Raw genomic sequence first — 27,767 nt, forward strand, 5'->3', positions numbered from 1 at the left:
AAAATAAAATTCCAAAGTAAAAAATAATAAATAATAAGCATGAAATTCGCCACTGTGGCCTTTTACGGGTTGGCTCTGGGGCTTCTGGCGGTTGGCCTGCGAGAGTTGCTGACTGGCTTCGAGGAGAATAGATGCAGCATGACCTATATGTTTGAATACCCAGAGTACCGGGTGAGTTGCTCAGCTAATTATTACTAGCCTTTTACGCTGCATGGAATATCTAGTAACTAGCCTTCTGTACGCTTTGTTTTGTGTCTACAGAGGCAGCGGTATAGAAACAGTAGCATTCTTGCTAAATGGTTCGCAGGCTTTCACGAGATAAAATTCAACCCTAATCGGCATCATATGCCATGATGCCAAAATCAAGCTCTCTAATGTGTTAGGCTACTTTCTGAAAGCTGCCACCCACCTGACAGAACAGGTTGGTGTAGTAGGGTAGGCTGTAGTATCGACTAGTGCTATCGACCATCTCAGCCTAGCTAAAGTAAATTATTTCCTCAATGGCTCTCGCTCTCTCTCACTCACTCACTCACACACACACACACACACACACACACACACACACACACACACACACACACACACACACACACACACACACACACACACACACACACACACACACACACACACACACACACACACACACACACACACACACACACACACTATCTCTGGAGTTCAATCCAAGACGTGTGTGTTTGAGGATACCGAGTGCTACAGCCTGAATGGAGAGTCAGATTTTCTAAGAAGATGTTGGCAAAAGGCAAGGTAGTTGGCCTGCCTTCTGCTCTTTGTGCCTAATGTGTTCATCTGTCCAGAAGTGGGCCACAGCTGGAGGCAAAACACTGTACAGGCATCAGGATGGGAGTGTGTTGTCGTTTGTTATGGTACAAGGATGAGAATAATAGAGATAGATGTTGGACTCAGCAGTAGCCTCATTTGATCTAGATTATTTTTTGTGCTGTGACATGAAAGAGGCCAGCTGTTTGCACCTACTGTGAATAAAGGACAGAGGGCCATAAATATTGAATCATTTTAATAATTTCTTTTTCAGGCTGTCGTTACCAATAATTAAAACAAGCAACAATAAGTCTTTGCAAGAACAGTATGCAAACATATGCGATAGGGGGTTCATCACTATATAGATCATACAATCATGGTATGATGTCATAAATACAAATTGACAATGACAACAAAGTCTGAATTATGTAGAATTTGCATTATTTCTGAGACACAAATCTGTCTCACATTGGCTTGGTAAAATGTAAACAATTACAAAATGTCGCTAGAAAGTGTAAATAACATAATTTCATTGAAGAGCTTGTGAAACTGTGATGGGCAATCCATCTAATTTGTGATTACTACAGCAAAATAAAACATAGCTAATATCTCGATTCACTTTTCTGCATATGATACGTATTGTCATGTTTTTGTATTACAATATATTGAATGTTATTATATTGTACAGAGGCCAGCCGCAGAGTCGATGCTGTACTACTCACTTTTCACCTCTTTTTTTAGTGAGACCGTCTCATCGATTTCTTACGAGTATAGCACAAGGATAATGAACTTTTCCTCATGTGTGTTGTGTTGTGTTGTGTTGTGTTGTGTTGTGTTGTGTTCACAGCGCGTGGCCCTGCCTCGTCGTGTGGCCAGACTGTACCCAGCATACGGGCTCTACCTGTACGGAGAGGGTCTGTACGCTCAGGAGACCCGTGCCCTTAAACTCACCGGTGCACCTGTGCTCTTCCTGCCTGGAAATGCGGGCAGCTATAAACAAGGTAAGTGCGTCTGCTAACAAAATGCAAGTTGGGCTATTAAGTTTCACCACTAGTATTTGAATTTGGAACCAGTAAGTAAAGAAAAACAGCAGTGAATAAGTAGAGCGATGCACAAGCTGATGTAAAATATTGGTTTCATCTAGGGATGCACAGATATGAAAATTTTGGCCGATACGATAACCAATATTATTAACATTGCTGTTAACAGATAACAGATATTTACCAATGTCGATATGATCGGTAACACATTTCTATGATAATCAAATTTTGTACATACTGTACTTGTAATTATCATAGAAATGTGAAACACTGAATTTTAAAAAGTTGTGTATTTCTTTATTCCCAAAACATTTGGAAAAGCCCCTGAATCATAGATTTAGCTCATTGTTTCCTCTCAATGTGAACATTTTGGCTGATACCGATAACCAATATTATAACATTGCAACATCGGACCGATGCCGATATTTAAAAAAATGACTAACATCGACCAATACCGATATGATTGCCATAATTTGCCGATATATCGTGCATCCCTAGTTTCCTCACATAACATCAATATGGACCCCACAAAAAAAAGGAAGAAGATCGTGGTCTGACCAGCGGCGGTTGGACTGAGACAAATAAAGATGGGTTTGTCCATCCTCTACTACTCAACTTTTTTGGAGTTGGAGTGATGGGCAAGCAAACGGGATTGTCCTTTAGCATTTTGCACTCAAGCTAGCTGTCATTCAAGCGAGAGAGCTGGGTGAGCTTTGCTGTTGAATCTGCCGATGCGCTTGCACTAGTAGGCCTAATGGTCATTCGAAGCAGTGTTGCCAACTCTTTCCCAGGGAAATTCGCTAATGCTGACTCTGCCCACCTGGGCCAGTGTCGGTGTACGCCAGTAGCAATGACAAGTGGACCCTATTTACAGTCCCTGCTCAGCCCACAGCTGAGGGGAGAAGGGAGGGAGGCTGGCTGCGCTGTGTGGAAAGAGCTCAGAACTCTCTGGATATAACATAGACAAGCAAGTAGCTGTACATTTTGGGAACACAGTGCCTCATACGCATATAGATAAGACTCTTAGCTAAGACTGGGAGGGTACTATTGTAACTGCGATCTCTGTCAATGTGTTTTTAAGACGTCAGCTACATCTATGATGCTGCAGCACAGGAAACTGAACTGCTGCATTGAGGGGGGAAAACAATCTATAATAAGTGTTAATTTTGTTAAGTCTATTTTTTTATTTAGTCGTCTTAGTCCTGTGTCAAATGTCCTTGGTAGTTTTTATCATATTTAGTCAACCGCATCCTCTTTTTGTTTAGTCAAGTTTTAGTCGACTAAAAGTTTGATTCTTTTAGCCTCATCGTAGTCAATCTGAAACTAAAAGTCTGAACATTTTAGTCTTGTCTTAGTCTTGGGGGAAAAAGGTAAAGCTAACCCTTTGTCATAGTTTTCGTTGACGAAATTAACACTAGTGTGTGCGTGGCCGTCGCCTGATTCCTGAATGTACGCTGCATTAATTAAGGTTCCAAGTCTGTGCTGTGCGTGGGATGCTGGAAATCGCATGTAAACAATGTAGACTTTAACAATCTTTTTTTAGCTTAAAAATGTGCAGTTGTTTTCCAGCAGTGTGTAATTCTTGTTGGTCAAAAACAAAACAAAAACAAGACACAAAACAACTGATTTTTAATCAGATATGTGACAAATCTATGAGGAAAAAAGAAATAATTCCGTTCACAGTTCACACACCCATTAATCTTGTTTAATAAACACTGCCCCTTCTATTCCAAATTTAGTGAGCTTTATGTTTGTTAAATTGTACATGTAGATACAGTATTAGAATATGTCTATACTTTTATACCTATTACTGTATGTAGTTGCGAGCTCCATTCTGACAACTACTGATGATGATGATTGAAAATGGTAGTGATTTAATCTTCCTCCTTTGGGAATCAAGCCTAGGACATTCTAGTTGCAGGATGCTTTCTCTAACTAATAGTGTGGATTGTATTTTACTCGTGATGCAAATAAATCCTCGCCTGTTGAAGGCCTACTCAGTGCTTGTTGTTGCTATGGGTTGTCATGTGTGTAGGAGGAGAACGCCCACTGTTTTATTCTTGTGAAGACAAACACATATTGCAGTTACACTGTGCTGTAGGCGATGTGTTTCATGATAAATTCATGCTCTCTCTTCCTTTCACGTCTTGTGTCCTGCACTTACACTCTTAAGGCCTCAAGATATTTTCAGCAACAGCAACAGTTGTTAATAAATAAGCTACTCAACTCCACAAATTATTTGTAACAACTTGATATGGTGCCACAATTATAAGTGACATGTGTGTCACACAATGTCTATGACATTAATCAATGTCTGTCACAAATCACTTATGCACAGAGCCATTGTGACAACATGACAACTCTGACTGGCCCCAGCTATTGCGGATTTGCGCTTGTTAAATTATTGTTGTACATTCTAGCAAGCCAATGCTATTGCTAGAAAATGTGTGTCCCAGAAATAAACATACGTCTGCACAGTCATACTTTGTTGACTCTGCAACTTTCATTTATTTGATCGTCTAGTCCAGTGATTCCCAAACTGTGGGCCGCGGTCCACTAGTGGGCCATGGAGGTGCTGCAGGTGGACCACAAGTGGTCTGTGTGTGGCCATTGCTCCTGATTTTTGCGGGCAATCAAATGGCTGTAGGAAGGTCATTTCTAAAGCTACAGTGGAGATCCTGTCAGGAGAAACTAGAAGACCCAAGGCATCCATCCATATCAAGCATAATATGCTAGCTTGTCAGGAAGGGGGGTAAATAACGTCCAAACATAGGTTACATTTTGGCGAGGGAAAACTATTTCAAAGGGGTCCCTTGAAACTCTCAGCTCAATTTATCTGAATGAAAATTGGTTCAATGGGCACCCACAAGTCTCCCCTTTACAGATAAGGTAGCATTTTTCACAGCCTAGCATTAATAGCTTTGGATTGATTTCTTCTGTTGTTGCTCATCACATTTGGTGTCAACAAATGTGTTATGCATGCAAATACTTCTGATGAGTAAGGGGGGAGAAAATGTTGGGAATCTGCTTTTGCGTATTTCGCTGAAATGTTTTTGTATGTGGATGGATTATTAATTTCCCTTATGCCCAAGTTCACATGCTCTGTAATGAAATACAAATATATAATGTAAAAAAAACAGGGAAATACATCATCTTAGTCTCGTGTGTTGATCAGAGTTGTGATTAAAGGGTTGGGTGGGCCCCGGAAGACTTTCAGATTTCAAAGTGGGCCGTGACATTCTTAAGGTGGGAACCCCTGGTCTAGTCGTTTCATCGAATGGTGGATTCCATATCATGTATCAAATCGTATCATGGAGTAAGCATGTTGTCCCATCCCTATAAATCTGCCAGAAGTAACCAGACATCCTTTCTCTCCCTTTGCAGCTCGCTCCCTGGGCTCGGTGGCCTTGAGGAAGGCTGAAAACATGGAGGCAGGGTTCCACCTCAACGTCTTCACTGTGGACTTCAACGAGGAGCTGGTGGCCTTATATGGCGGCAGCCTGCGCAGGCAGACACACTTCCTGCACGAGAGCATCAAGGCCATCCTGCGGCTCTACAAGGTCAGGCCTCAAATATCATCTAGTGGTCACACAGGATTACTCCATATGAAGGGTGTTGCTGGTGGAGTGATGTTTGGAGTGGAGTGGAGTGGGGTTACTTTTTCTATCTTCTGCCACATATCGCATTCCTTTGTCTTCTACATTTACACTTTAGCCATTTAATTCATGCTTGATTTCTCCAGTACAACTCACAGTAATACAGTGGAACAGTGCTCCAGTACAACTCACAGTAATACAGTGGAACAGTGCTACAGTACAACTCACAGTAATACAGTGCTACAGTACAACTCAGTGTAATACAGTGGAACAGTGCTACAGTACAACTCACAGTAATACAGTGGAACAGTGCTACAGTACAACTCACAGTAATACAGTGCTACAGTACAACTCACAGTAATACAGTGGAACAGTGCTACAGTACAACTCACAGTAATACAGTGCTACAGTACAACTCACAGTAATACAGTGGAACAGTGCTCCAGTACAACTCACAGTAATACAGTGGAACAGTGCTACAGTACAACTCAAAGTAATACAGTGGAACAGTGCTCCAGTACAACTCACAGTAATACAGTGGAACAGTGCTACAGTACAACTCACAGTAATACAGTGGAACAGTGCTACAGTACAACTCACAGTAATACAGTGGAACAGTGCTACAGTACAACTCACAGTAATACAGTGGAACAGTGCTACAGTACAACTCACAGTAATACAGTGGAACAGTGCTCCAGTACAACTCACAGTAATACAGTGGAACAGTGCTACAGTACAACTCACAGTAATACAGTGGAACAGTGCTACAGTACAACTCACAGTAATACAGTGGAACAGTGCTACAGTACAACTCACAGTAAGACAGTGGAACAGTGCTACAGTACAACTCACAGTAATACAGTGAAACAGTGCTACAGTACAACTCAACAGTAATACAGTGGAACAGTGCTACAGTACAACTCACAGTAAGACAGTGGAACAGTGCTACAGTACAACTCACAGTAAGACAGTGGAACAGTGCTACAGTACAACTCAACAGTAATACAGTGGAACAGTGCTCCAGTACAACTCACAGTAATACAGTGGAACAGTGCTACAGTACAACTCAACAGTAATACAGTGGAACAGTGCTCCAGTACAACTCACAGTAAGACAGTGGAACAGTGCTACAGTACAACTCAACAGTAATACAGTGGAACAGTGCTCCAGTACAACTCAACAGTAATACAGTGGAACAGTGCTACAGTACAACTCACAGTAAGACAGTGGAACAGTGCTACAGTACAACTCACAGTAAGACAGTGGAACAGTGCTCCAGTACAACTCACAGTAAGACAGTGGAACGGTGCTACAGTACAACTCACAGTAAGACAGTGGAACAGTGCTACAGTACAACTCACAGTAATACAGTGGAATAGTGCTACAGTACAACTCACAGTAAGACAGTGGAACAGTGCTACAGTACAACTCACAGTAATACAGTGGAACTGCTACAGTACAACTCACAGTAAGACAGTGGAACAGTGCTCCAGTACAACTCACAGTAAGACAGTGGAACAGTGCTACAGTACAACTCACAGTAAGACAGTGGAACAGTGCTCCAGTACAACTCACAGTAATACAGTGGAACAGTGCTACGTACAACTCACAGTAAGACAGTGGAACAGTGCTCCAGTACAACTCACAGTAAGACAGTGGAACAGTGCTACAGTACAACTCACAGTAATACAGTGGAACAGTGCTACAGTACAACTCACAGTAATACAGTGGAACAGTGCTACAGTACAACTCACAGTAAGACAGTGGAACAGTGCTCCAGTACAACTCACAGTAAGACAGTGGAACAGTGCTCCAGTACAACTCACAGTAAGACAGTGGAACAGTGCTACAGTACAACTCACAGTAATACAGTGGAACAGTGCTCCAGTACAACTCACAGTAAGACAGTGGAACAGTGCTACAGTACAACTCACAGTAATACAGTGGAACAGTGCTACAGTACAACTCACTGTAATACAGTGGAACCGTGCTACAGTAGAGCAAGCTTCAATTCCTTCACGAATACGAGTGTTAAGTAGGCAATAAATAGGAATTGACAGTCCAAGCGGCCATTAGATATGTGGATATGCGTTGAGGAGAGAACAGCAAGGTCATCGGCAAAGTCTTGATCTTCAAGTTGGGAAAACAAAGTCCACTGGATGCCTCTGGGTCTGTCTGTCATAATCCAGTCAGAAAGAGCATGGGAATGGTACACCCCTGCTGCACACCAGACAGACTCCACTGTGAACCGTTCAGATGGGTTTCCATTAACGATGCTGCATTCAAAGTGATGATAGAACAACCCTATCCTAAAGTGGGATTGTATCACAAATCTATAAAGCATTACAACATGAATCCAACGATAACAATATGTACGTCAAAGAAAAGTGGGAACTAGAAGCAAATATAATAATTACAGATGATCAATGGGAAGACACATTTGAAGCAGGACATAAACTAACTAACAGCCCAACATGGAAAGAATTTGATTGGAAGGTGAAAATGAGATATTTCAACACTCCTTCTATTATTTCAAAATATAATAATACGTCTGAGTTATGTTGGAGGGGTTGTGGACTGATGGGAGACTTCACACATATTTTTTTTGACTGCCCGAAGTTACTGGAATTCTGGAAGGAGGTCCAAAAAGAGATTAAACAGATTCTGGGCTTTGACATTATTTTAGAGCCAGCACTTGTGGTACTGGGCATACCTCCTGACAATGAGATGGATAAAGACTTAATCTATTTATTGAGAATTCTGTTATTAATAGCGAAAAAAATGATAACAGTCTCCTGGTTGAAGCCGCAGCCCCCCTGCATAACACAATGGAGAGAACGAGTAAAGAGTGTCTTTACCATGGAAAAAATAACAGCAAGATTACAGATGAAAGTAGAAAGGTTTGATGTAAGATGGGCTCCAATACTTGCAATGTCTGACCTGTAATCACCTCTTTTTTCTTTTTCTTTTTCTTTTTCTTTTTTTCTTTTCTTAATTTCTTTTCTGCACATTTTTCTTTTATTTATAAACATATAATGATGATTATGGTTAAATCAGAACATGTTTAGACAAATGATACAGTGGATAACAAATGTCAAGGATTACATGTATGCAATTCAAACTGTTTGTCTTATTTGTGAAATAAAATAAATAAGTTAAAAAAAAAAAGAACAACCCTATCAGTGTGAGCAGTTTTGGAGGGATTCCATATGCTCTCACTATCTCCCATAGGATCTCACGATGCAGGCTGTCAAAGGCTTTCCAAAAGCCCTATATGTATATAAACCCAATACATGTTTCCCACCAATCGGCTTATCTCCCCTCCACTCCCCGTTCCTCCTCTCAACAGGACCTTGAAGACCCGCCTCGCAGTGTGGTGCTGGTGGGACACTCCATGGGAGGAGTGGTGGCCCGAGCTTTGTTCACGTTGCCCCGCTTCAGCCCCCATCTGGTCAGCCTCATCATCACCCAGGCCTCACCCCACCTGGCCCCTGTGCTGGCCCTCGACACGTACCTGCTGGGTAAGGAGAACGCACACATTACACTTTGGTAGTAGCTTGGCCTAGCTTCCTGGACATGATATAACGTTAACCCCAAAATCAGTGATTCTCTTTTATATGTTGCTCTGGTAGAGGGAATTGGAGAATTGTGTTTGTATTTCTCGCTCCATTCACTGCTGTTGTATGGGGAAAATTGTTTATGTATATATATATATATATATATATATATATATATATATATATATATATATATATATATATATATATATATATATATATACACACACACAACTGTGAGTTGTGTGTATATATATATATATATATATATATACTATACAGTATATATACTGTATATATACACACACATATATATATATATACTATACAGTATATATATATATATATATACACACACACACAACTCCAAGTCCAAGTCCTGTCTCACACCTGATAATTATTGACAAGCATACTAATTTCTTTGTTGCATCGGCATAGGCTTCCTATGACCACATTTAGGTGTCAACACGTATTCATAGTCATGCTGAAAGGTATAATAAACCTGAAGAAAGCGATTTTCACTGTTTTTTCTCTCTCTCTGTATAGATTTCTACTCTGCAGTGAGACGGAGGTGGGTGAACCAGGCGGACGACCTCAGGAACGTCACAGTGCTCTCTGTGGGGGGCGGTTACCGTGACTACCAGGTCCGCTCCGGCCTGACATCCCTGCCTTGTCCCCCAGGAGACGCCAGCAAGCTGTCACTGGTGGTAAGACTTACCCACTGCATCATGGGAGTCGCAGTTCGGCAATGAATGCTTGTAAATCCAGTGGGGCTTGACCTGATCACATTCACTCTAATCCAGGGGTTCCCAAACCTTTAGCCTCTGGCTGGGACCCCCTATTGCAAGATGTCTTTAAAAACCCATTGACAATACTATTGCAAATGTCAAAAAGCACATACAACTTCCAAATATATTTCCTTACTTTAATTCCTTAATAGCCTAATAATTACATTTGTATCTCAAATGTTTTCTCATTTCCTCATATTCAATATTTATGTTTTCCATTATAAACCAGACTATTACCCACACCAGGGGCAAATCTCTGGCGCACAGCAACAGCAACATTGTGGTGTGATTAGCAGATCAACCATGGCAATGAATGTGATGATGTTTTGACTGGCAGCCAGGCAATTAGAAAGATGGGCAGGGCAAATATGATTGTGATGTAGAAGGAAATGATTCACGTACATATACTTATAGAATGAGCTATGATAAGAAATAAATACATCTTGCATTTTGCGATTAATTTGCTGCGGCCCCCACTTTGAAAACTGCTCTAATCTATAGGCTGCATAAAAATAAAAATAAATTGCGGTGTGTTGACGGTTAACTCTGGTCTTAACATCATGTCTTCTTTTTTTTGTCAAGGCAACTGCAGTTCCCAGGACATGGGTGTCCACCGACCATCTATCCATTGTTTGGTAAAAAAAAAAAAGAGGGGGGGGGGGACCCCCAAATTGATCTACAACGATTTTTGAAATATTGCTGAGATCATCAGTATGCATTAAGTATGTACCGTATGTCTTTGTGTTGCAGGTGCAAAGAGCTCGTTCTCGCTACTGTCAGGGCTTTCTTTGACCTCATCGAGCCTGAAACCAGACAGGTCAGAATGAGGTTTTTGAACATTCCTTCTCCCTCTGCTAAAACTGCAGGGGGAAATCAGGGGAGTAATTTGCGAAGCAGAAGCAAATGGGAGTTGTGTGTCCTTCAGAAAAAGCCTAAAAATTCACATCTCTGATAAGCATAAACTTTGAGCACATCCCATCCATCTCCAAGCTAATCAGTGTGTCGTTATTAGTTCTCAGAGGACCCAGAGAGGAGAATGACCGTTCTGAACCATCACTTCATCAGACACCCAGTCAGGATGCTGGATGAAACTCAAGAGACCTCCATCTCATTCTTAGGTTAGTGGAGAACAACACCCGATCATGTCTCTTGCTCACAGACTCACACAGTGAAGGAGTAGCGCACATCCAAAACAATTTTCAAGGCAGGTCCAAAACGACGACAGCATAAGAAAGAGAAGAGGCCGCACACTGTAGCTCCCATTCAGCTCATTTATTTCCTGTGTGACGTTTCGAGCTCAGGCTCTTCTTCAGACATAAGATATACGTACAAAGACGCCATCTTAAATACACCTTCCCCTCAGTCACAGATTACCATCCCATCCATGTATTGTGTACTTTTGCCAACCTATCTTGATATTAGCCATGTCTGCTTGTACATGTGGTTCTCTCCACTGTCAACAGGCTGTAAACGTTTTTAAAATTAATAACTTTGTAAAGCCATCAGGCATTAAAAACAAACAGCACACTAGCAACATGGGGGAGTTAGCTGTAGATGTACCAGAATTGCCCATGTCATGCATGTAGAAAAGAGAGTGGAGGATTGACTGCAAAGTCGTGGTGATGGGGTGACACTTGTTTAGGAACCACTCACTTTAGTTCTCCTGTATTTCCCACTTTGACATTTTCCAGATTCTCCTGAAGCGTGGAGTGAAGTCAACACACTGCGTCTGGCTTACAGCACCCCAAAAGTACTGTCCTCTATATCAATATGATAATTTACATGATATCCATCTATGTAGTTAGAGAAGGATGGGAATGATGAATAGTTTAGGGCTGGACTTGCAACTAGAGTGGGACCTGAGGAAGTTAATTCTCCATTCATTTCTCGATAGATGTTTCATAAAATCCTTATAAAAAAGAGATTTACTTGGAGAAGCCAAGCAATTCAGCTATATTTAGAATCACGAGAGACCATTTCACTTGTTAAAAAAAGAGGCAGATTTCCCCCCAGTTTTTTGTTTGTTTGTCTTGGTCTGAGTGAAATGTTCTATGGTCTCTGGTTCATTAGACTAGAGTTGCTCAGTGTTGCTCTCTGCCTACAGGAGGGTCAGGCCAAATACTTCCTGTTCGCCCTGTCCAGTCGCAGGAAAGCCTACAGCCACTTCTATTGCCGGAGCAACAACCTGGTGAGATCAGAGCACTGCTGTCAGAGAGAGTGGTGGGGCGAAGGGCAACAGCCACACCTCCAATGGGGCAGTGGTGGCCCAACGGTTAGAGAAGTGAGCTTGTGAACGGAAGGTTGTCGGTTCAACCCCCAGGACCCGCAAGATAAATCTGAGTGGGGAAAGTGAAAAGGCAGTGCTTGCCCCTCCCTCATTACCACCACTGAGGTGCCCTTGAGCTCAGTGGCCAGCAGATCAGACTGTGGTTGTACTGGGCAGCTTCCAGGTGTAAATGTGTGTGTGAATGTGAACAGGGCACTCCTGAAAAAGAGAGCATTGCTCTCAGTGAGACTCCCCTGAATAAATAAAGGTAAAAACAATGTAGAAGAAACCAAAGAATTATGCGTTAAGATTTTTTTTAACCAAAACTAAATTAAATGAAATAAACTAAATGAATGAATGAAGTGCTCATTGCCGGTGCCTGCTCTAAAGAAAAGTGCAAAAAAAAAAAAAAAAAAAAATCGAGAATTGTGGCTGGAGATGGAGATTTTATTCCATGCCAAACTAAGAAATATAAAAAAGTTGTCTGTGCTTAAAAACTACTCACAAAAGAAATGACCAGCAGAGGTTTGTGCATTCTTCCATTTTATTGATGTTTCTAATGCTCTGTGTGGGAACTATTTACAAAATTATAGCATGTACTTTATTTTTGTTTTAAACATCGGTGTGGTCCCATTACTTGCACTTATATTGTTTTTTGTAATCATTAAAAAAAAAAAAAAAAAAAAACATAAAGAAAGAAAACCACGAACGTCTACAAAAAACCTATACTGTACATACACACACAAACAGATTCACTCAGAACATATCCCCCCTCCCCGGACCTCCCCCACCCACCCACAAACCCACAGAGATATCAGCTGAGCTCGCAGTACTATGTGCCTTCATGCCTTCAGCATGTACAAAACTCAACCATCACAGAACCCATTTTGAACAGATCATATCGAGTATCGCCACAGGCAGAATCAACAAGCGAGCAGTCCCCACCACAAAGCAAAGAAGAGACAAACGCAACTTGGCTATCATGGTGATGTCCATCATGGTCCCCATGCATGACTTCAATAAATGCACTCCATGCTGTAATATGTTCTACTTTAGCGCCATGCATACAGGCCACCGACCTCTCCATGACAGCCAAGTCCACAGCTGAAGATGCCCATTGCTTAAAAGGCAGAGTATGAGGAGCCTTCCATGTCTGAGCTACCTTTTTGTGGCAGTAAGGCCCAGCAACAGCCAACACCTCTGCTTCAAGGATAAATTCAACCCAACTAAATTCAACTTATATTGTTGACTTCACTGAAACAGATTGGTAATGTTGAATGTATATAATATGTACAGTGTAGTGATATATGAATGCATGTGTCACTCGTATATCATTCTGATTTGGGGTTGTTCGTGTTGTCCAACAGGAGATGAGTAGCTGGGTGTATGGCTGCACACAGAGGAATGGGTCTTTGTGGTAAGAAGATTACAGTATTCTCGTATATATCTCACCCTACTTTCCTTGCCTTTCATTAACAGCTTTATCTTTTATTTCTAAAAACAATTTGGAGGCACCTTGTACTGCTATTATCCTCAAATCAAATAATTAGAAGCTCATCTTCTACATAAATTTTTTTTTTATATATATATATATTTTTTTCCCAGTGTGCATGCAGTGGATCTGTCCATGGGAACTGAGCTTCTGCCACCGTACAAGGTAAGAGACACCATCCAATCCGGTGCCTTTATCCTGTTTGGCTGAGCTGCTATTGGTCGCTCATAACTGTCCATCTCCTCAGGTCCTGATTCTGAGACTCAGTGACGTGTCTTCAGTTTCTCATCTGGTTGTCGGTGCCTCCAACTTCAATGGCAAACAGGTACTTATTAGTACTTTATCTGATAGTCACCCTGGAAGCCTCCTCTTTGAATGCTGGTAGTGCTCACATCCGAGTAATAATATGGCACATTTTCATATAAATAAGTGATGTTTTACGTTTCAGGCAGCAGTTAGCTGCAGTTTGTTTGGAATAAACCAAATAAAAACTGGGTAGTTAGCATGAGCAGCGATAGCCACCATGGCTAAACAGCACCACCTGCAGGAACTTCATTAACAGAAAATCCAAGGAAAAAGACAACACTGTTTGATTGACAGGTGATCTATGTGAAGTGTGGTGCAGAAACACCACAGCAATAAGCACTTGGCACCAAACATGGAGACGAAATAAAAACAATAATAATAAAAAATAAAAATAAAACATGGATCTTGTGGATGACCACTTTAAATGTCTTACAATCAACCACAACTATTAGTGGATTTATAATCTCACTATCCAAATGTTTTTTAACCAGTCATTCTTCTCATAGAAAATACAAGCTAGCAATCTGCTAAGGTGGCCAGAAGAACTGAGATGGGGCAACCAAAGACAAAGTCAGCCTTCATTTGGATGATCAGTGTTAATTCTAAACCATGCACATGTACAGTAAACCTGTTTTTCTCTGTTTGCTCCATAGTTCACAGTGGAGTGCGAGTGGCAGAGACAAGAATCTCAGACTATTTCTGTCCCAGTGCCGCATGTCTTGTCCTTCGGTGAGTTTTCTTAGTCTTTGGTTCTCAAGCCCACAGGTGAAAAAATTGATTTTCCTTCTCAGTAACTGTTGGTTTTGCAGGTTTGACCGTGAGCGACATTACAGTCAACTCCTCCGGGCTTCTTCACACCATCGTGCTGCAGCACTTTCACCAGGTATATTTTTATTGTGTCTTTTTGTGCCAACTAGTCTTTCAGCATCTCCCCATTGCTACCATTTTACTAAACCTTGAGAACCTCTACATCCTTAGGTCTATCAGGCTTTCAGAATTAATGTTGCGAGCCACTGCAAAGTGAAAAAAGGTATGTTGATTTTGTCTTTTGATGCATGGATGTATGTGCACGGGTTGAAATGTAGTATTGATTGTTGTATTTTTATCTGCAGATAGACTGCCCAATGTATACAGAATGAAGGTGCCATGGTTTAGGGAGGACTCTTTAACTACTGTCAGGTCTGTGCCTGCCTGCATGTTGTTCTGTTTGTGTCTTTGCTGCTGCAGACATTCTTCTGCAACACTATTTGGGGGAAGAACATTTCTATACTGTATTTAGTGAATTTGTCTATTCTTTATTGTACCATGTTCATCTGAATTGTACCTTATTTTATACTGCACTATTGTAATATGCAACATTCAATACTATTTAATACATGCCCATGAAGCTTTCTCTGAATCTAAAGCTATATGTCCAAGAGTTTGCACTAGAGCTGAAGGGGGGGCTGAAATTAATTGCTTAAGATGGACTTAAAATGGCTTTCTAAACAAGGAAATATTTGGTCCATATATAAAGTACAATTTTGTTGAAGACCTTTCATCAGACTCAAACTCCGTAAATCCTGCAAACTGACCCCCCCCCCCCCTTTTTTTTTTACAATTTTTTTTTTTTTTTTTCGATTTTAAAGTCGTTTTTTTTTTCCGAGTTGCAACTGGAGTGTGCAGCTTCTAAATTTGATCTAGTTAACATATGCGTGGATAACAACTGGTGTCCCTCATAACTTGCGGTCTGTCCTCCCTGTTCCTACCAGTACTCCATCAGTGACTGAGATCTCAGGGATGCTGCACACTGGTCATCCAGACAACACATCAGCTGTCCTCCTTCAGCTCCACACTGCCCCCAACTGCCAGTATAAGGTGCTGCTCCTCCCCCTCAGCAAAAAATAATTGTAGTCTCTCACTCTTCATACACATCCTGATTGCAATTTATCATGGGAAATATGGTTTTATATTCAATTAGGAGATAAAAATATGACATGTCAAATGAATGATATATTTCCTCTCTGATCTCAACTTCAGGTGTCCGTGAGGACTTCATTCCCCAGGGTACTGGGACAGGTAAGGCCTTTTGTTTTGTTTTGTCTCAGGGAAAGGCAAGCATTGGGACCACTTTTGTGAAGCTTCGTTTAGATTTTTATAAACTTATGTTTAGATGAAAAACAATTAGTAGAGAATGTAAGTAAGTAAGTAAGGCTTTATTAATATAGCACCTTTTAAAACACAAGGTTACAAAGTGCTTCACATATGAACCAAGTAACATAAAAACAACATAATACAATACAAAGATAAAAGCGACAATGAATAAAGAAAACAAGAAATGGATAAAACAGGTGAGAAAAATCTATAAGAAGGTAAGCCTGTAGAGGTAGGTTTTTAGGGAACGTTTAAAACAGCTCAAAGAAACAGCAGACCTAACGGAAAGGGGAAGTTGGTTCCAAAGGGTAGGGGCTAAAACGGTAAAAGCATGGTCAACTTTTGTCCTATAGTTGGAGGAGGGGATGGATAAAAGACCAGCGTTTGAGGAGCGGAGTGGACGTGAAGAGGAGTAAGGGACCATGAGTTCTGAGATATAACTAGGGGCAAGGTCATGTTGGGCCTTGTAGGCAAACAGAAGGATTTTGAATTGTATTCTAAATTTGACAGGAAGCCAGTGGAGAGAAGCAAGAATGGGGGTAATGTGGCATCTATGGCTGGTTCTGGTTAATAGTCTGGCTGCTGCATTCTGAACCAGTTGTAAGCCGTTTAGTGCAGATTGATTGAGACATGAGTAGAGTGAGTTGCAATACCGTAATCTAACCTGGAGAAAATAAATGTGTGGATGAGGCGTTCGAGGTCTGAGGGGGATAGAATGTGTCTGATTTTTGTAATATTTCTGAGTTGAAGGAAACAGGACTGGACAAGTGCGGTGACGTGCTGGTCGAAGCTTAAGTGCTGGTCAAAAATGACTCCAAGAATGTATGTGTCTGCTGATCACCTCAAGGACTGTTCCACAGAAGTGCCAGATTTTGAATTTGAGATACTCATCCTATACATCTCTTGTAGTTCAAACACTTTAAACTAAGTCAAGGCAAGTTTATTTATATAGCAAAAAGCATATTAAAAACCTTATTAGAAAAAAGAAAGGGAAGAAACTTGAGTGGGTCAATTCAAACAATTTTCAAATATAAAACACCTCCTTTCACTGTATATGAGATTGTGTACTTTAAAAATATGTCAGTATGTAGTGTATTACTATGCAAGTTACTGTATCTGTGTATCTTGGCACCAAGAACAATTCCTGGACATTTAGTGCACTTAGTAAATAAAGTGATTCTGATGAATGATTAGTAATACTAACCTCCTCCCTCTCATCTAATAGATCCTGAGGTTCTGTGGCCCCATGGTGCCAGTGTACACAGCTGTAACTCTCCTCCTGGCCTGCGGGGGGCAGCTGTCCTCCATCCTGAAGACCGGCCGAGCCGCACACATGAGCCAGGTGGTAGGCAGAGGCCTGCAACCGCACAAAGTCGACCTACCCGTTTACATCCTTCACCTGTTGCTTGGGTAGGCACTGCACTTCTAATGCTGAAATGCTGCTTCACAAAACTACTCTGAATAGTGCCTACATGGCCGAAACATATCAAGATACTGCATAGCTGCTGAAATATCAGGTATGGGCTAGTTTGTCCCACAGTGTGATAGATGCTAGCCTGGTTAAAACCATCCTGATCATGTGACCTCACATTCTGTTTCGCTCCACCAATCAGTCTGGACTTCAAGTTCCAGCCGCCGACATCGATTTCCTGAAATTACAATGACGATGAAGACGTGACTAGGCTAGTCTCGCAGTAGCCGGCCATTGATAGATCTCTATGTCTGGGGCACTACTCTTGAAAAGTGGTTAAGGACTGCCCCCTAAGACGAAAACAAAATGCCTGACAGACATGAATTGGCCAACCACGAACGACATGATGCAACTCGTGGGGCGGTACATTTTGAACGATGCACCAATGCACGCAGAGAGCCGGACTTCCTTAACAGCCCAGCCAATCAGATTTCGCCACAGGATTTCTGATGGCAAAACCCGGAAATGCTGACTTGTTTTTTTTTTTTTTTTTTTACAATTTATTTAGACTTTTCATTTACAACTGTAAGGCAATCATCACAAGTGTATATAACTTCGACAAGCATGAACAGACACATGGCAGCACATTCACACATAATACAGGACAGACAGGGGGAAACACGAAAATAAAATAAAATAAAATACAATTTAAAATAAATAAAACATAAGATGGCTAGAGACTTGTTAAGGATAAATAGAGGTCTTTGGCAAACTTCGATTTAATTAATTTCAGGGACTTCATGTAGAGTTGGGTTTCATTAAAGTAGCAGGTAAAGATGGGTGGAGTTTTGATAAATTTGGCCTTATGAATAAAGAATTTAGCTAAGATTAGTAACACATTGATCATTAGGTCCAATTTTTTGTCTTCTAATATTACACCAAAAACAATACTATTATAATCAAGAACAGGCATCACTGTGTTTTTTCCATTTAACCAATCGATGAATTGTTTCCAGAACAGTTGGGTGTGAGAACATGAAACAAAAAGATGCTCAGTTGTTTCAATATCACCTTTACAGAAAATACACTCATTGCTCTCAAATCCAAATCTTAATCTTAAAAATTCACTGGAAGGGTAGAAGTCATTCATTATTTTGTAATGAATTTCTTTTGTTTTGGGTGGAACTGGATACTTGAAGAATTTTGTTCTCAATCTACATACTGCTGGTTTGTCAAAAATATTCAAAATATTATTTCTACAAGAACGGGCAGTGTATAAATCATTTGTTAGAATAGACCTTGTGAATTGGTTTGAGCACCTTTTATCAAGAAAATGTATTCCATTGATAAAAAGAGTGCAGAGATGAGATGAGGACTGAGAGTGCAATGCTATATTTTTCGCTAGGTTAAGGAATGCTTTGGGAATGGCATTGATAAGCGATTTAAATTCTTTGAGGTTACAATCAAAATCATATTTACAGCAAAAATCGTTATGAGGAAGTACATTTCCATTTGCATCTAATAGATCCATTACACACCAAATGTTTCTATCCATCCAGTGCTTATAGAACATGGATTTTCTTTTGTGAAGTATATATCGATTGTTCCATAGTGGAGTATTGTGAGGAGTGAAGTTGTGATTGTAAAATAATTTCCAAAAAAGTAAAACCTGTTGGTGATATTTAGAAAGCTTAATAGGCAATTTGGTGACATTATAATCACATTTTAAAACAAATTCTAGTCCACCTATCTTGTTGAATATTTTTTGAGGGAATATGTGCCAGATACTGTCAGGGGATTTAACACACTGTTTCAACCAATTCACTTTAAGAGTTCCATTCATACATTCAAAGTCTATTGCTTTTAGTCCACCTTCACAAAGGTCTTGAACAGTTATAGCTTTTTTTATATAGTGAGTTCGATTCTTCCATATAAAATTAAAGTTGAGTTGATTTAAGGATTTAACAAAGTCTGAGCTAAGTGCTAAAGAAGATGCAGGATGGACACCTCTGGAGATGCTTTCCATTTTGGTGAGAAACGTTCTACCGAAAATGGATAAATCTCTTTGTAACCACATATTCAGTTTTCGTTTACATTCCACTACTTTGTTTGTCAAATTAAGCAGTTCACGTTCCTTCTGATCTTTTGTTATATAAATACCAAGGTATTTTACCACAGTTTTAACTGGTATGTTATAAATCACATTCTGGTCATGTTCATGAATAGACAGCAGATCACATTTTTGGATATTGAGAAATAGTCCAGAGGCCTTTGAAAAGAGTTCAATATTCTGTAAGGCGACAGGAATCTGATGTTGGAAATGCTGACTTGTGATTCAGACCCTCCGTTGCTGGAAGCATGCTGACGTAAGACGTTGGGTCTGACCACGTGAGAATATGACTGGCGGCCACTGCTGGCAAAGCAGTAATGGTGTCTCCCAAAGCAACAAGCAGTAATGTTAACGTTAGTAGAGTAAAGACAGGCATAAGTGCAGTTATTGCAGAAATATGCTCAGTAACAACAATTACACAAGAACAAGTGTATGCACTAGCAGAGTGAAAAGACGTTTTCACCATTCTTCCGAATGGATTTGGATTGAATATGGTGACGCTGACGGCTCAAGGAGTTTGCCTGTCAAGGCAAGTTTTCAGTGAGCGGAGTGTGCGGCTGGAAGTCCAGACTCCAGACTGATCCGTGGAGCAAAACAGAATGTGAGGTCCTGTGATTGGATGGTTTTAACCAGGCAAGAGGGACGCAGCTTGACAACACCTGATTACTCCTGATTAATTTAATCTTGATTACCTGATTAAAATGTCCCTTCTTCCCTTCTCTCCTCAGGTGCAGCTGCTTTCAGGAGGCCTGGTCTGCTCTGTATCTCCCCTCTATGGATGCTCTGCCCTCCACGTTCCCTTATGGGACGCTTCCTGAGGGCAGGGCACCAGTTGAAGAATGGCCCTGCCTGCTGTCCCCACTCCTCTATATCTTAGGGGCAGCTGTGGCGTTTTGGGGCAGCACACTGCTCCGGCTTGTTCTGCGCCTGATCTCACTAATACTGGCTCCACTACACAGGTAAGATCGAACAGTCACATGTAGGTTTACACCTAATTTCATATTAGTATTGGATGTCATGCTGAGCAAAGGGGAAAAGGCGATTGGGGTCAGAAGATTTATCCAGCACAAAAACAATTACTTGATTTTTTTGTTCAAAGTTTTTTCATTCGTTTTCTGTATATCATACAAAATACAAAATACAGATTTAAATACACTTGACACTTTTAAACAAAAACCCATCCCACGAGAACCCCTAGCCTATTACACCACATACATCATGTCATACATCACAGTATATCAATACACAAAGACACACAGAAGGGAAAAAAACAACAACAACAACAACAACAACAAAAACAGATTAATGAAAATAAATATGAGAGAGGGAGGGGGGTAAACCTATACATTTGAAATGCTTGAAGCGTCCATTTTCTCTACCTGGTCCAGGACTGGCTGCCAGATGGTATAAAAGTCGAGAGCACAACCCCTTGTAGCGTATCGGATTTTTTCTAGGGTTAGATGATACATAAGATCTCTGACCCAGTGATTGAAAGTTGGAGGAAACTTGTCTTTCCATTTAAGGAGTACAAGTCTTCTAGCCAGAAGTGTACCAAACGCTATCATCTTTTTACTGCATTGGTTGAGGGAGAGATCATGTGGGACCACACCAAAGATTGCAATTATGGCAAGAGGTTCAATGGATATTTCCAGTATATCAGAATTTTTTTTAAATATGAAATGCCAAAAATCTACTAATTTTGGGCAAAGCCAAAACATATGTGATAAAGTGGCTGGGGTTGTTTGACAGCGATCACAATTAGGATCCATGTTTGGTGTAAATTTGGCCAATCTCGCCCTGGACCAATGCAGTCTATGTACAATCTTGAATTGTATGACTTTATGTTTTAAACAAATTGAAGAGGAGAATATTTTTTCTAATATGGACTCCCATACATCCTCAGAAAGATCTGTATCTAATTCTTCCTCCCATTGATTTTTTAAATGTATCAAGGGTTCTAGATTGTGAGAGTTGAGTGAGGTATAGATCCTTCCAATACTCCCTTTGGGGTAAGAGCTAAGCTCCAAAACAGATTCAAGGAGAGAGCTGGGCGGTAATGATGGATAATGAACTGAACATGAAGATACAAAACTACGAAGCTGTAAGTATTTATAGAACTGAAAGTTGGGGATTTTAAATTTTAAACTCAACTGTTCGAATGATGCGAAATTATCATCAATATATAAATCTTTTAATTTGGCTAGTCCGTTCTTGGCCCAGGTAAACAATTACTTGATTTAATGCTGTTTTTGCAAATTATATAATATATAATTATATAACTATAACCTTCAATCTGTAATTAATTCAATCATTTTTGTGCAGTGACTCCAAACAAAAGATTTAAGTGTATATCCAAACAAAAGATTTAAGTGTATATCAAAACAAAAGATTTAAGTGTATATCCAAACAAAAGATTTAAGTGTATGTTGCTCAGTAAAAGCAATATATACAGTAGGCAATTAATCAAATGGTTAGGAACCGCTGCCATACAGTACATATTGTAAATGTCTCACACCATGCCATTTTCCTGCATTTTATTTATCCATGGAGTGGTACACACTTTTCACATCGACCTGCTTCACATTCACACAGTCAGACATATTAATTGTATGTCTTTTTTTTTTCTTTTTCTGTTTTTGCTCATGGCCCCCTTCACTCTCAGCAGACAGCTCTCTGTGCCTGCCACAGCTGGAGTGCAGTTCTCCTATCTCAGTGCGCGATACATCCAGAGAGGGCTTTACCCAGTACACTGACTGTATGCAAGTACCTCATAGGACCCCACTTCAAACAAATCAAACTATCCCTTTCAGTGCCTGCCTCGACAGCAGCTGTTGATGGAGGGGAGAACGATAATCATTCACTTTCCTCAACCGCATTTTCCTAGCTGGTCACCATTCCAAAGCAAAATTACTTTATTTTCCCATGATGGCCTAAAAGATCATTTTCTCTATGCTGATATAGCCCCCATCTGTTATAATAGCCTTCATGAATACACCTCTCCTGGGAAGTGTAGGTGAACTGTAAACTCCCTCTCCACATACAGTATATTTGTTGACAGGGGATTTTGTCTTTTCATCCAGGCCGTCTGTCTGTAGAGACTGTGGCACCCTGCATCCACGCACCCAGCTCCTCATCATTCTGTCTCTCACCATTATGGGTGCGATTTCCTGTGGTGCCCTGTCACTCTTTACCGCCTTCCTGCTCCACCTTTACAGGGTGAGTCTGAGGATGCTGTTGAAATCCAGTGAGGCATTTCCCAATAATGTCATATAGTAGTTGGGTTTCCATCCAAAGGTATCACATTTTTTTATCGGATTTTCAGAAACTCTGCAAAAGAGAATGCGAAATAATGCGCGTTTCCATCCGCTGCTATTATAAAACACGATTTCAGACGGACAAGCCCGTCTTTTATTGTCACACGATTACACACATCAACACATGCACGGAGGGCCACAACACACACATGCTGACGGTGGCCGGTGAAATTTGTCCTCTGCATTTAACCCATCCTGGCTTTGTCCTTTCCTCCGGGGGGCAGGCCAGGAGCAGTGGTCGCTTTCTCGTACAGCGCGGGGACCGACGCCGGGCTGTTGTCATCACTGGTCGGATGACGATGACGATCTGATCTTCTGCATGTTTTTAATGGGGGGGCGGGGGGGGGGTTATATACCTTGGAACCCCCCTGGGGGGAGCACGGGGAGAACATGCAAACTCCACACAGACAGAAAGGCCCTTACGACGAGATACCACACCTGGGCAGTAGGCACTGAAGATATGGGGGGGAACACAACCACAGCGCCCACAGTGTCCCAGGCGAGAATCGAACTCAGGACCTTCTGACTGCGAGGCGACAGCTCTACCACTGAGCCACCGTGCCCCTATTATGTGAATTATAGAGCTGTCAATCACCTCATGTTTGAGGATGTCTGAGCTGCTGACACATCTAACGCTATTCATTTAAAGTTTCTTGATGATCTACAAGTAGACAAAGGTACCATAAAATGCAAATTCTGGATTACCAGGTGCCGCTCTTCAACTCAGCAAGCATAACGTTATAATCCACGGAGCAGATAGTAAGTGAATACAATTTCATTCCAATCTAGAAGTGAGTCACCTTAAAGTTAACCAGTCTTCTTCTGTTTACCACGGCGGGTATTGTGCTGCGTATTTTACCATTATTTACCATGTGTAGCCCTATTGTGTAGGCTACACGGCATGTCATGTTTTGCAGTGATCAAGGCAAACTGTGTGGTTTTTGAATGGAAAAACAACGGAATATCGCTTAATCTGTTTCCACTGCACTTTACGCATTTTCCTTTTATCGATACACCCGACTTTTCCACCTCCCTCAAGCGTGAAAACTTTGTTTGTGATATTTGGAGGTTTTTGCAAATTTCGCAGCTTTTCCACTCAGTTTCTTTATGCGCAAATTGAAATTTCACATAAAAACAGGTGGATGGAAACCCGACTAGCTACAGTTGAATTGCCATCAGTGTAGATAAATGATTGCATGTATTTTTTCTTCTGTATTGTCTCAAGCAGCTCAGTGGCTACTGGGTAGAGCATGGACTAACATTGTCAGGGTTAGGTGTTTGATTTGCAATAGGAATACACAAACTAAAATCATATAGACTCGCACGTACTTATATTTAATTAATTTTACATTGCATTACATTTTAGGCATTTAGTTGACTTCCTTATTCAGAGCAACGTAGAATAAGCACACCAGTAGAATATGTTTAATTCTTCCATCACAACATTACAAGCAGACAGTTTCTAACAATGGCCTTGGCTGTTTTTGGTTTGATGTTGCATGTCCAGGTGCTGAGGCTACAGATGACAGAAAGGTCTTTGAGCCACATGCTGAATCTGGTAAGATGTTCACGTTGGACTGTATCACTGCAATCACACCACAAGCAACTTGGTAAACCACTGTCCAAGACTGTGTTCATTTAGTAGACCCAGAAAAGTGACAGTCAACATTGACCACAGTTACACCGTCTCCTCGTTGGTGCATGGAAACGTCCATGGCTGAACTTTGGGCAGCAAGGCTCATCAGCAGCCTGTTAGCATTGCTGTATGTCCCACCTATTGTTGCAAAATCATTACAACTAGCCAGCTGGAAGCTCAAACCGGCTATCAGACAGTAGGACAGCACCGTGGTTTCTAGCGGTGTGAGTGCAGATTCAGGGTTCAGAATCTAACAGGATATTACAGTTTGATCCTTTGAGAATTAGTCTTGGAAATACTCAACCACAATCCTTCCAGGCGCCGCAGAAGCACAAAGAGACTGAGAACGGCACAGCTGACACAGAGGGCCTCAGCAGGCCTAAAGAATGTAACGGCGCCCCCCTGCTGTCGGAGTGTGTCCTGCAGGAGGTGAAGGATGACCTGCAGCTCCACCTGTGCCTGTCTGCTCTCTTCACGCTACCCATCATGCTCAGTGCACCCTCACTCATCCACTGGATCCGCAACCTGAGGTATTAAACATGTGGGTGTGTGTGTGTGAGAGAGAGAGAGAGAGAGGGGAGGGGGGATATGTGTGTGTGTGTGTCCATCATGCACAAAAATTAAATGGCAGCAGTTATCTCTAGTTTAGCAACTAGTTTATTAAAGGTGCAATGTGTAATACTTTGCCAGATGCGCAAAACTAATAGGGGGCAGCATTTCACCTCCTACCACCCTCCTCCATTGGAAAACAATGCACTGCACTTTTCTTTAGTTTGAGCTAGATTGAGAATTCAAATGAGCCTGACATGGTTTTGAAGCTACTGGCAGGCTGTGGTACGCCACCCATATCTGTATTGATCACATTAGTAACGTTAGTAACGTAACATCCTACATAACGTTCGTAACGTCCTGGGTAGTTTGTTACAGTAACATTAGCTCAAATGCTAACTGTTTCACGCATGTGAATGGATATTGCTACAACCATTAGCACCATAGTCCGGGACTTATAGTAAAATGGTCAAAATACCAAGCTTGAGGATTCAAAACAGAAGTCCACAAACCAATGGCTGATGTCACGGTAGCTACGTCCATTATACTGTCTATGGATAAAACAACTAAATAATTTATGTAAGTCAGAATAAGGTGACCAGATTTCTCAAATGAAAATCGGGGACATTTTCTGGTCCGCTAGGGAGGCCCAGGGGGGGCTGTGCCCCCCCGGCTTGTAGAAAATTGTGTACATTTTACAGTAAAATGCATAAATCTGGTGCACTTTGAGAGCAAAAGTAAGAGGCTAGATCTATGAAGAACTTTGTGATTTTGAAACAATTGAAAAAGAAGCAGTTTACAATGGTTACTAGTTATCTGGCACATTTTACCACAAATTAGACAGCCTAGGTAATTCATGGGAAATAGGCTACTGGTGTATTGTGTAGAGTGGCAGGAACATAGAGAGGGACAACTTCTCTCTTTGACCTCACCAACTGGTGGATAATTTATTTCCACAAAACAAAAACGTTACAGTAGTGATTTATTACCTCAGTAAACACTTTCCTTGAGTTTAGGGTGTCGCTCACCAGTTTCAAGTATTCAATGGCCACATGACCATATTAACTGCTAATTTAATATTAAATGCTGACAAAAAAAATTAAAAAATCATGTTAATACTAAAAGGCAATTTTAATGATTAAAATTGTAATCTAGAGATAAATATGACCTATTGTGTTAATTTAAACCAGGGGTTATCAAAGTTTTGATGGCTGAAGGCCAATTTAGGGAACAGTAGGCTAATGACTAGATAACAATGATCCATTGCCAATCATGTTAAAAATTGACATTTTTTTCAATGGAGTTTGGTGTACATAAAAACGTTACTGACTTCTCTGCAAAAACGTTTTGAGTTAGTTACTGCACTTACTTACCAGATAGTTTTACTGTACTTTTAACTATTCAAAACAACTGGGATGGATAACCCGCTGAATGGGGTCCGGTAAACAAGGACGGTAGCAAAAGCAGCAAGCAGACGCCGCCTCTCGTTCGCCACCTCTGGGGCCGCTTCAGTTGCGGGCGGCTGGGTCCTGCGAAAACCACGGCACGGGCAGAGGGAGAACATCTACTCTGTGATCTAGCCTACTCTGTCACACACAGGCAGCACTTTGCACAACGACAGGCTTTTGTGGTGCCGCAAATGCTCTGTTATCGAGTTTCTTGCCAGTATTATTATTTGACTTTGTGGCCAAAATCGGGGACATTTTCGGGGACAGCTCCAGCCGGGGACAGAGCACCGAAATCGGGGACTGTCCCCGAAAATCGGGGACGTCTGGTCACCCTAAGTCAGAAGGAAGGGCAGAAGTGTGTGTGTGTGTGTGTGTGTGTGTGTGTGTGTGTGTGTGTGTGTGTGTGTGTGTGTGTGTGTGTGTGTGTGTGTGTGTGTGTGTGTGTGTGTGTGTGTGTGTGTGTGTGTGTGTGTGTGTGTGTGTGTGTGTGTGTGTGTGGATTGAACCTAAGTTGTGATCCTCTGCAGGTATTCCACCCAGTTGGATCCTGACCCTTGCTGGCCACACTCTGTGCCTCTACTTGTTGTATATCTGCTGATTATTAACTGCAACACTCTGAAACTCAGCAACAGGTAGGATCACACATTTTCTGTAATATCTTTATTAACACTTACCAATCTGGGCACCCAGACTCGTATCAGTCTGACCACGAATAAGACTCTGGGACAGATGGCCAATATTTCGCAAAGTTTCCCATGTAAAGCAGACGTCCGCGCCAAGATTTCTGGTTCCGTCATTGTTTACAGTCCGACGTCTCATATGCAGCTATATATCTATTTATATAGATTAGCTGAAATGTCATCTGGACCTAAAACACCTACAAATATATTATATCTATTTATATAGATTAGCTGAAATGTCATCTGGACCTAAAACACCTACAAATATATCGATCGATCAACTCCAACTCCATTCGCGTGCCAATTGGACTGTAAACAATGACTGCGGCACACATACACGGAAGTCTTGGCGCGGACATCCGCTCTACACCGACGAAATATCGGCCATCTGTCCCAGAGTCTTATTAGTCGTCATCAGTCTGATAGACTCTGGGTTCCCAGATTGACCACTCACTGACTTCACTTGTCAGTTCTGATGCGTTCTGCTTTTAATCCACTTTTTGCGTCTGTCTGTTGCAGTAAATTCCTGCCTCTGACCTCCCGCCTCCCTTTGCCCCTGACCATCGCCATGGTGAGCTTCTCCCCCCTCCACCTCTACAGAGTCAGCTACTTCCTGTCGGCGGCGCTGGTCCCTCTGGCTTTGTCTGGTCTGCTTTGA

The 27,767-nt window shown here is 41.3% G+C and overlaps 1 protein-coding gene across 1 annotated transcript; it reads left to right on the forward strand.

Moving 5' to 3' along the window:
• Nucleotides 1–39: 39 nt before the first annotated feature.
• Nucleotides 40–27,767, forward strand: pgap1 (post-GPI attachment to proteins inositol deacylase 1; the record flags this gene model as incomplete). Its single annotated transcript, XM_083638022.1, has 26 exons — nucleotides 40–171; nucleotides 1,631–1,784; nucleotides 5,208–5,383; nucleotides 8,769–8,940; nucleotides 9,523–9,683; nucleotides 10,347–10,399; nucleotides 10,515–10,581; nucleotides 10,777–10,882; nucleotides 11,456–11,514; nucleotides 11,869–11,952; nucleotides 13,398–13,447; nucleotides 13,636–13,687; nucleotides 13,770–13,847; nucleotides 14,482–14,557; nucleotides 14,638–14,711; nucleotides 14,807–14,858; nucleotides 14,941–15,007; nucleotides 15,580–15,685; nucleotides 15,848–15,886; nucleotides 17,187–17,371; nucleotides 20,211–20,441; nucleotides 22,563–22,698; nucleotides 24,304–24,354; nucleotides 24,751–24,962; nucleotides 26,957–27,061; nucleotides 27,629–27,767. 26 exons carry the CDS (start codon nucleotides 40–42, stop codon nucleotides 27,765–27,767), a joined length of 2,817 nt encoding a protein of 938 aa, XP_083494148.1.

The sequence above is a fragment of the Poromitra crassiceps genome (genome assembly GCF_964638095.1).
Source record: "Poromitra crassiceps genome assembly, chromosome: 6".
NCBI lineage: Eukaryota > Metazoa > Chordata > Actinopteri > Beryciformes > Melamphaidae > Poromitra > Poromitra crassiceps.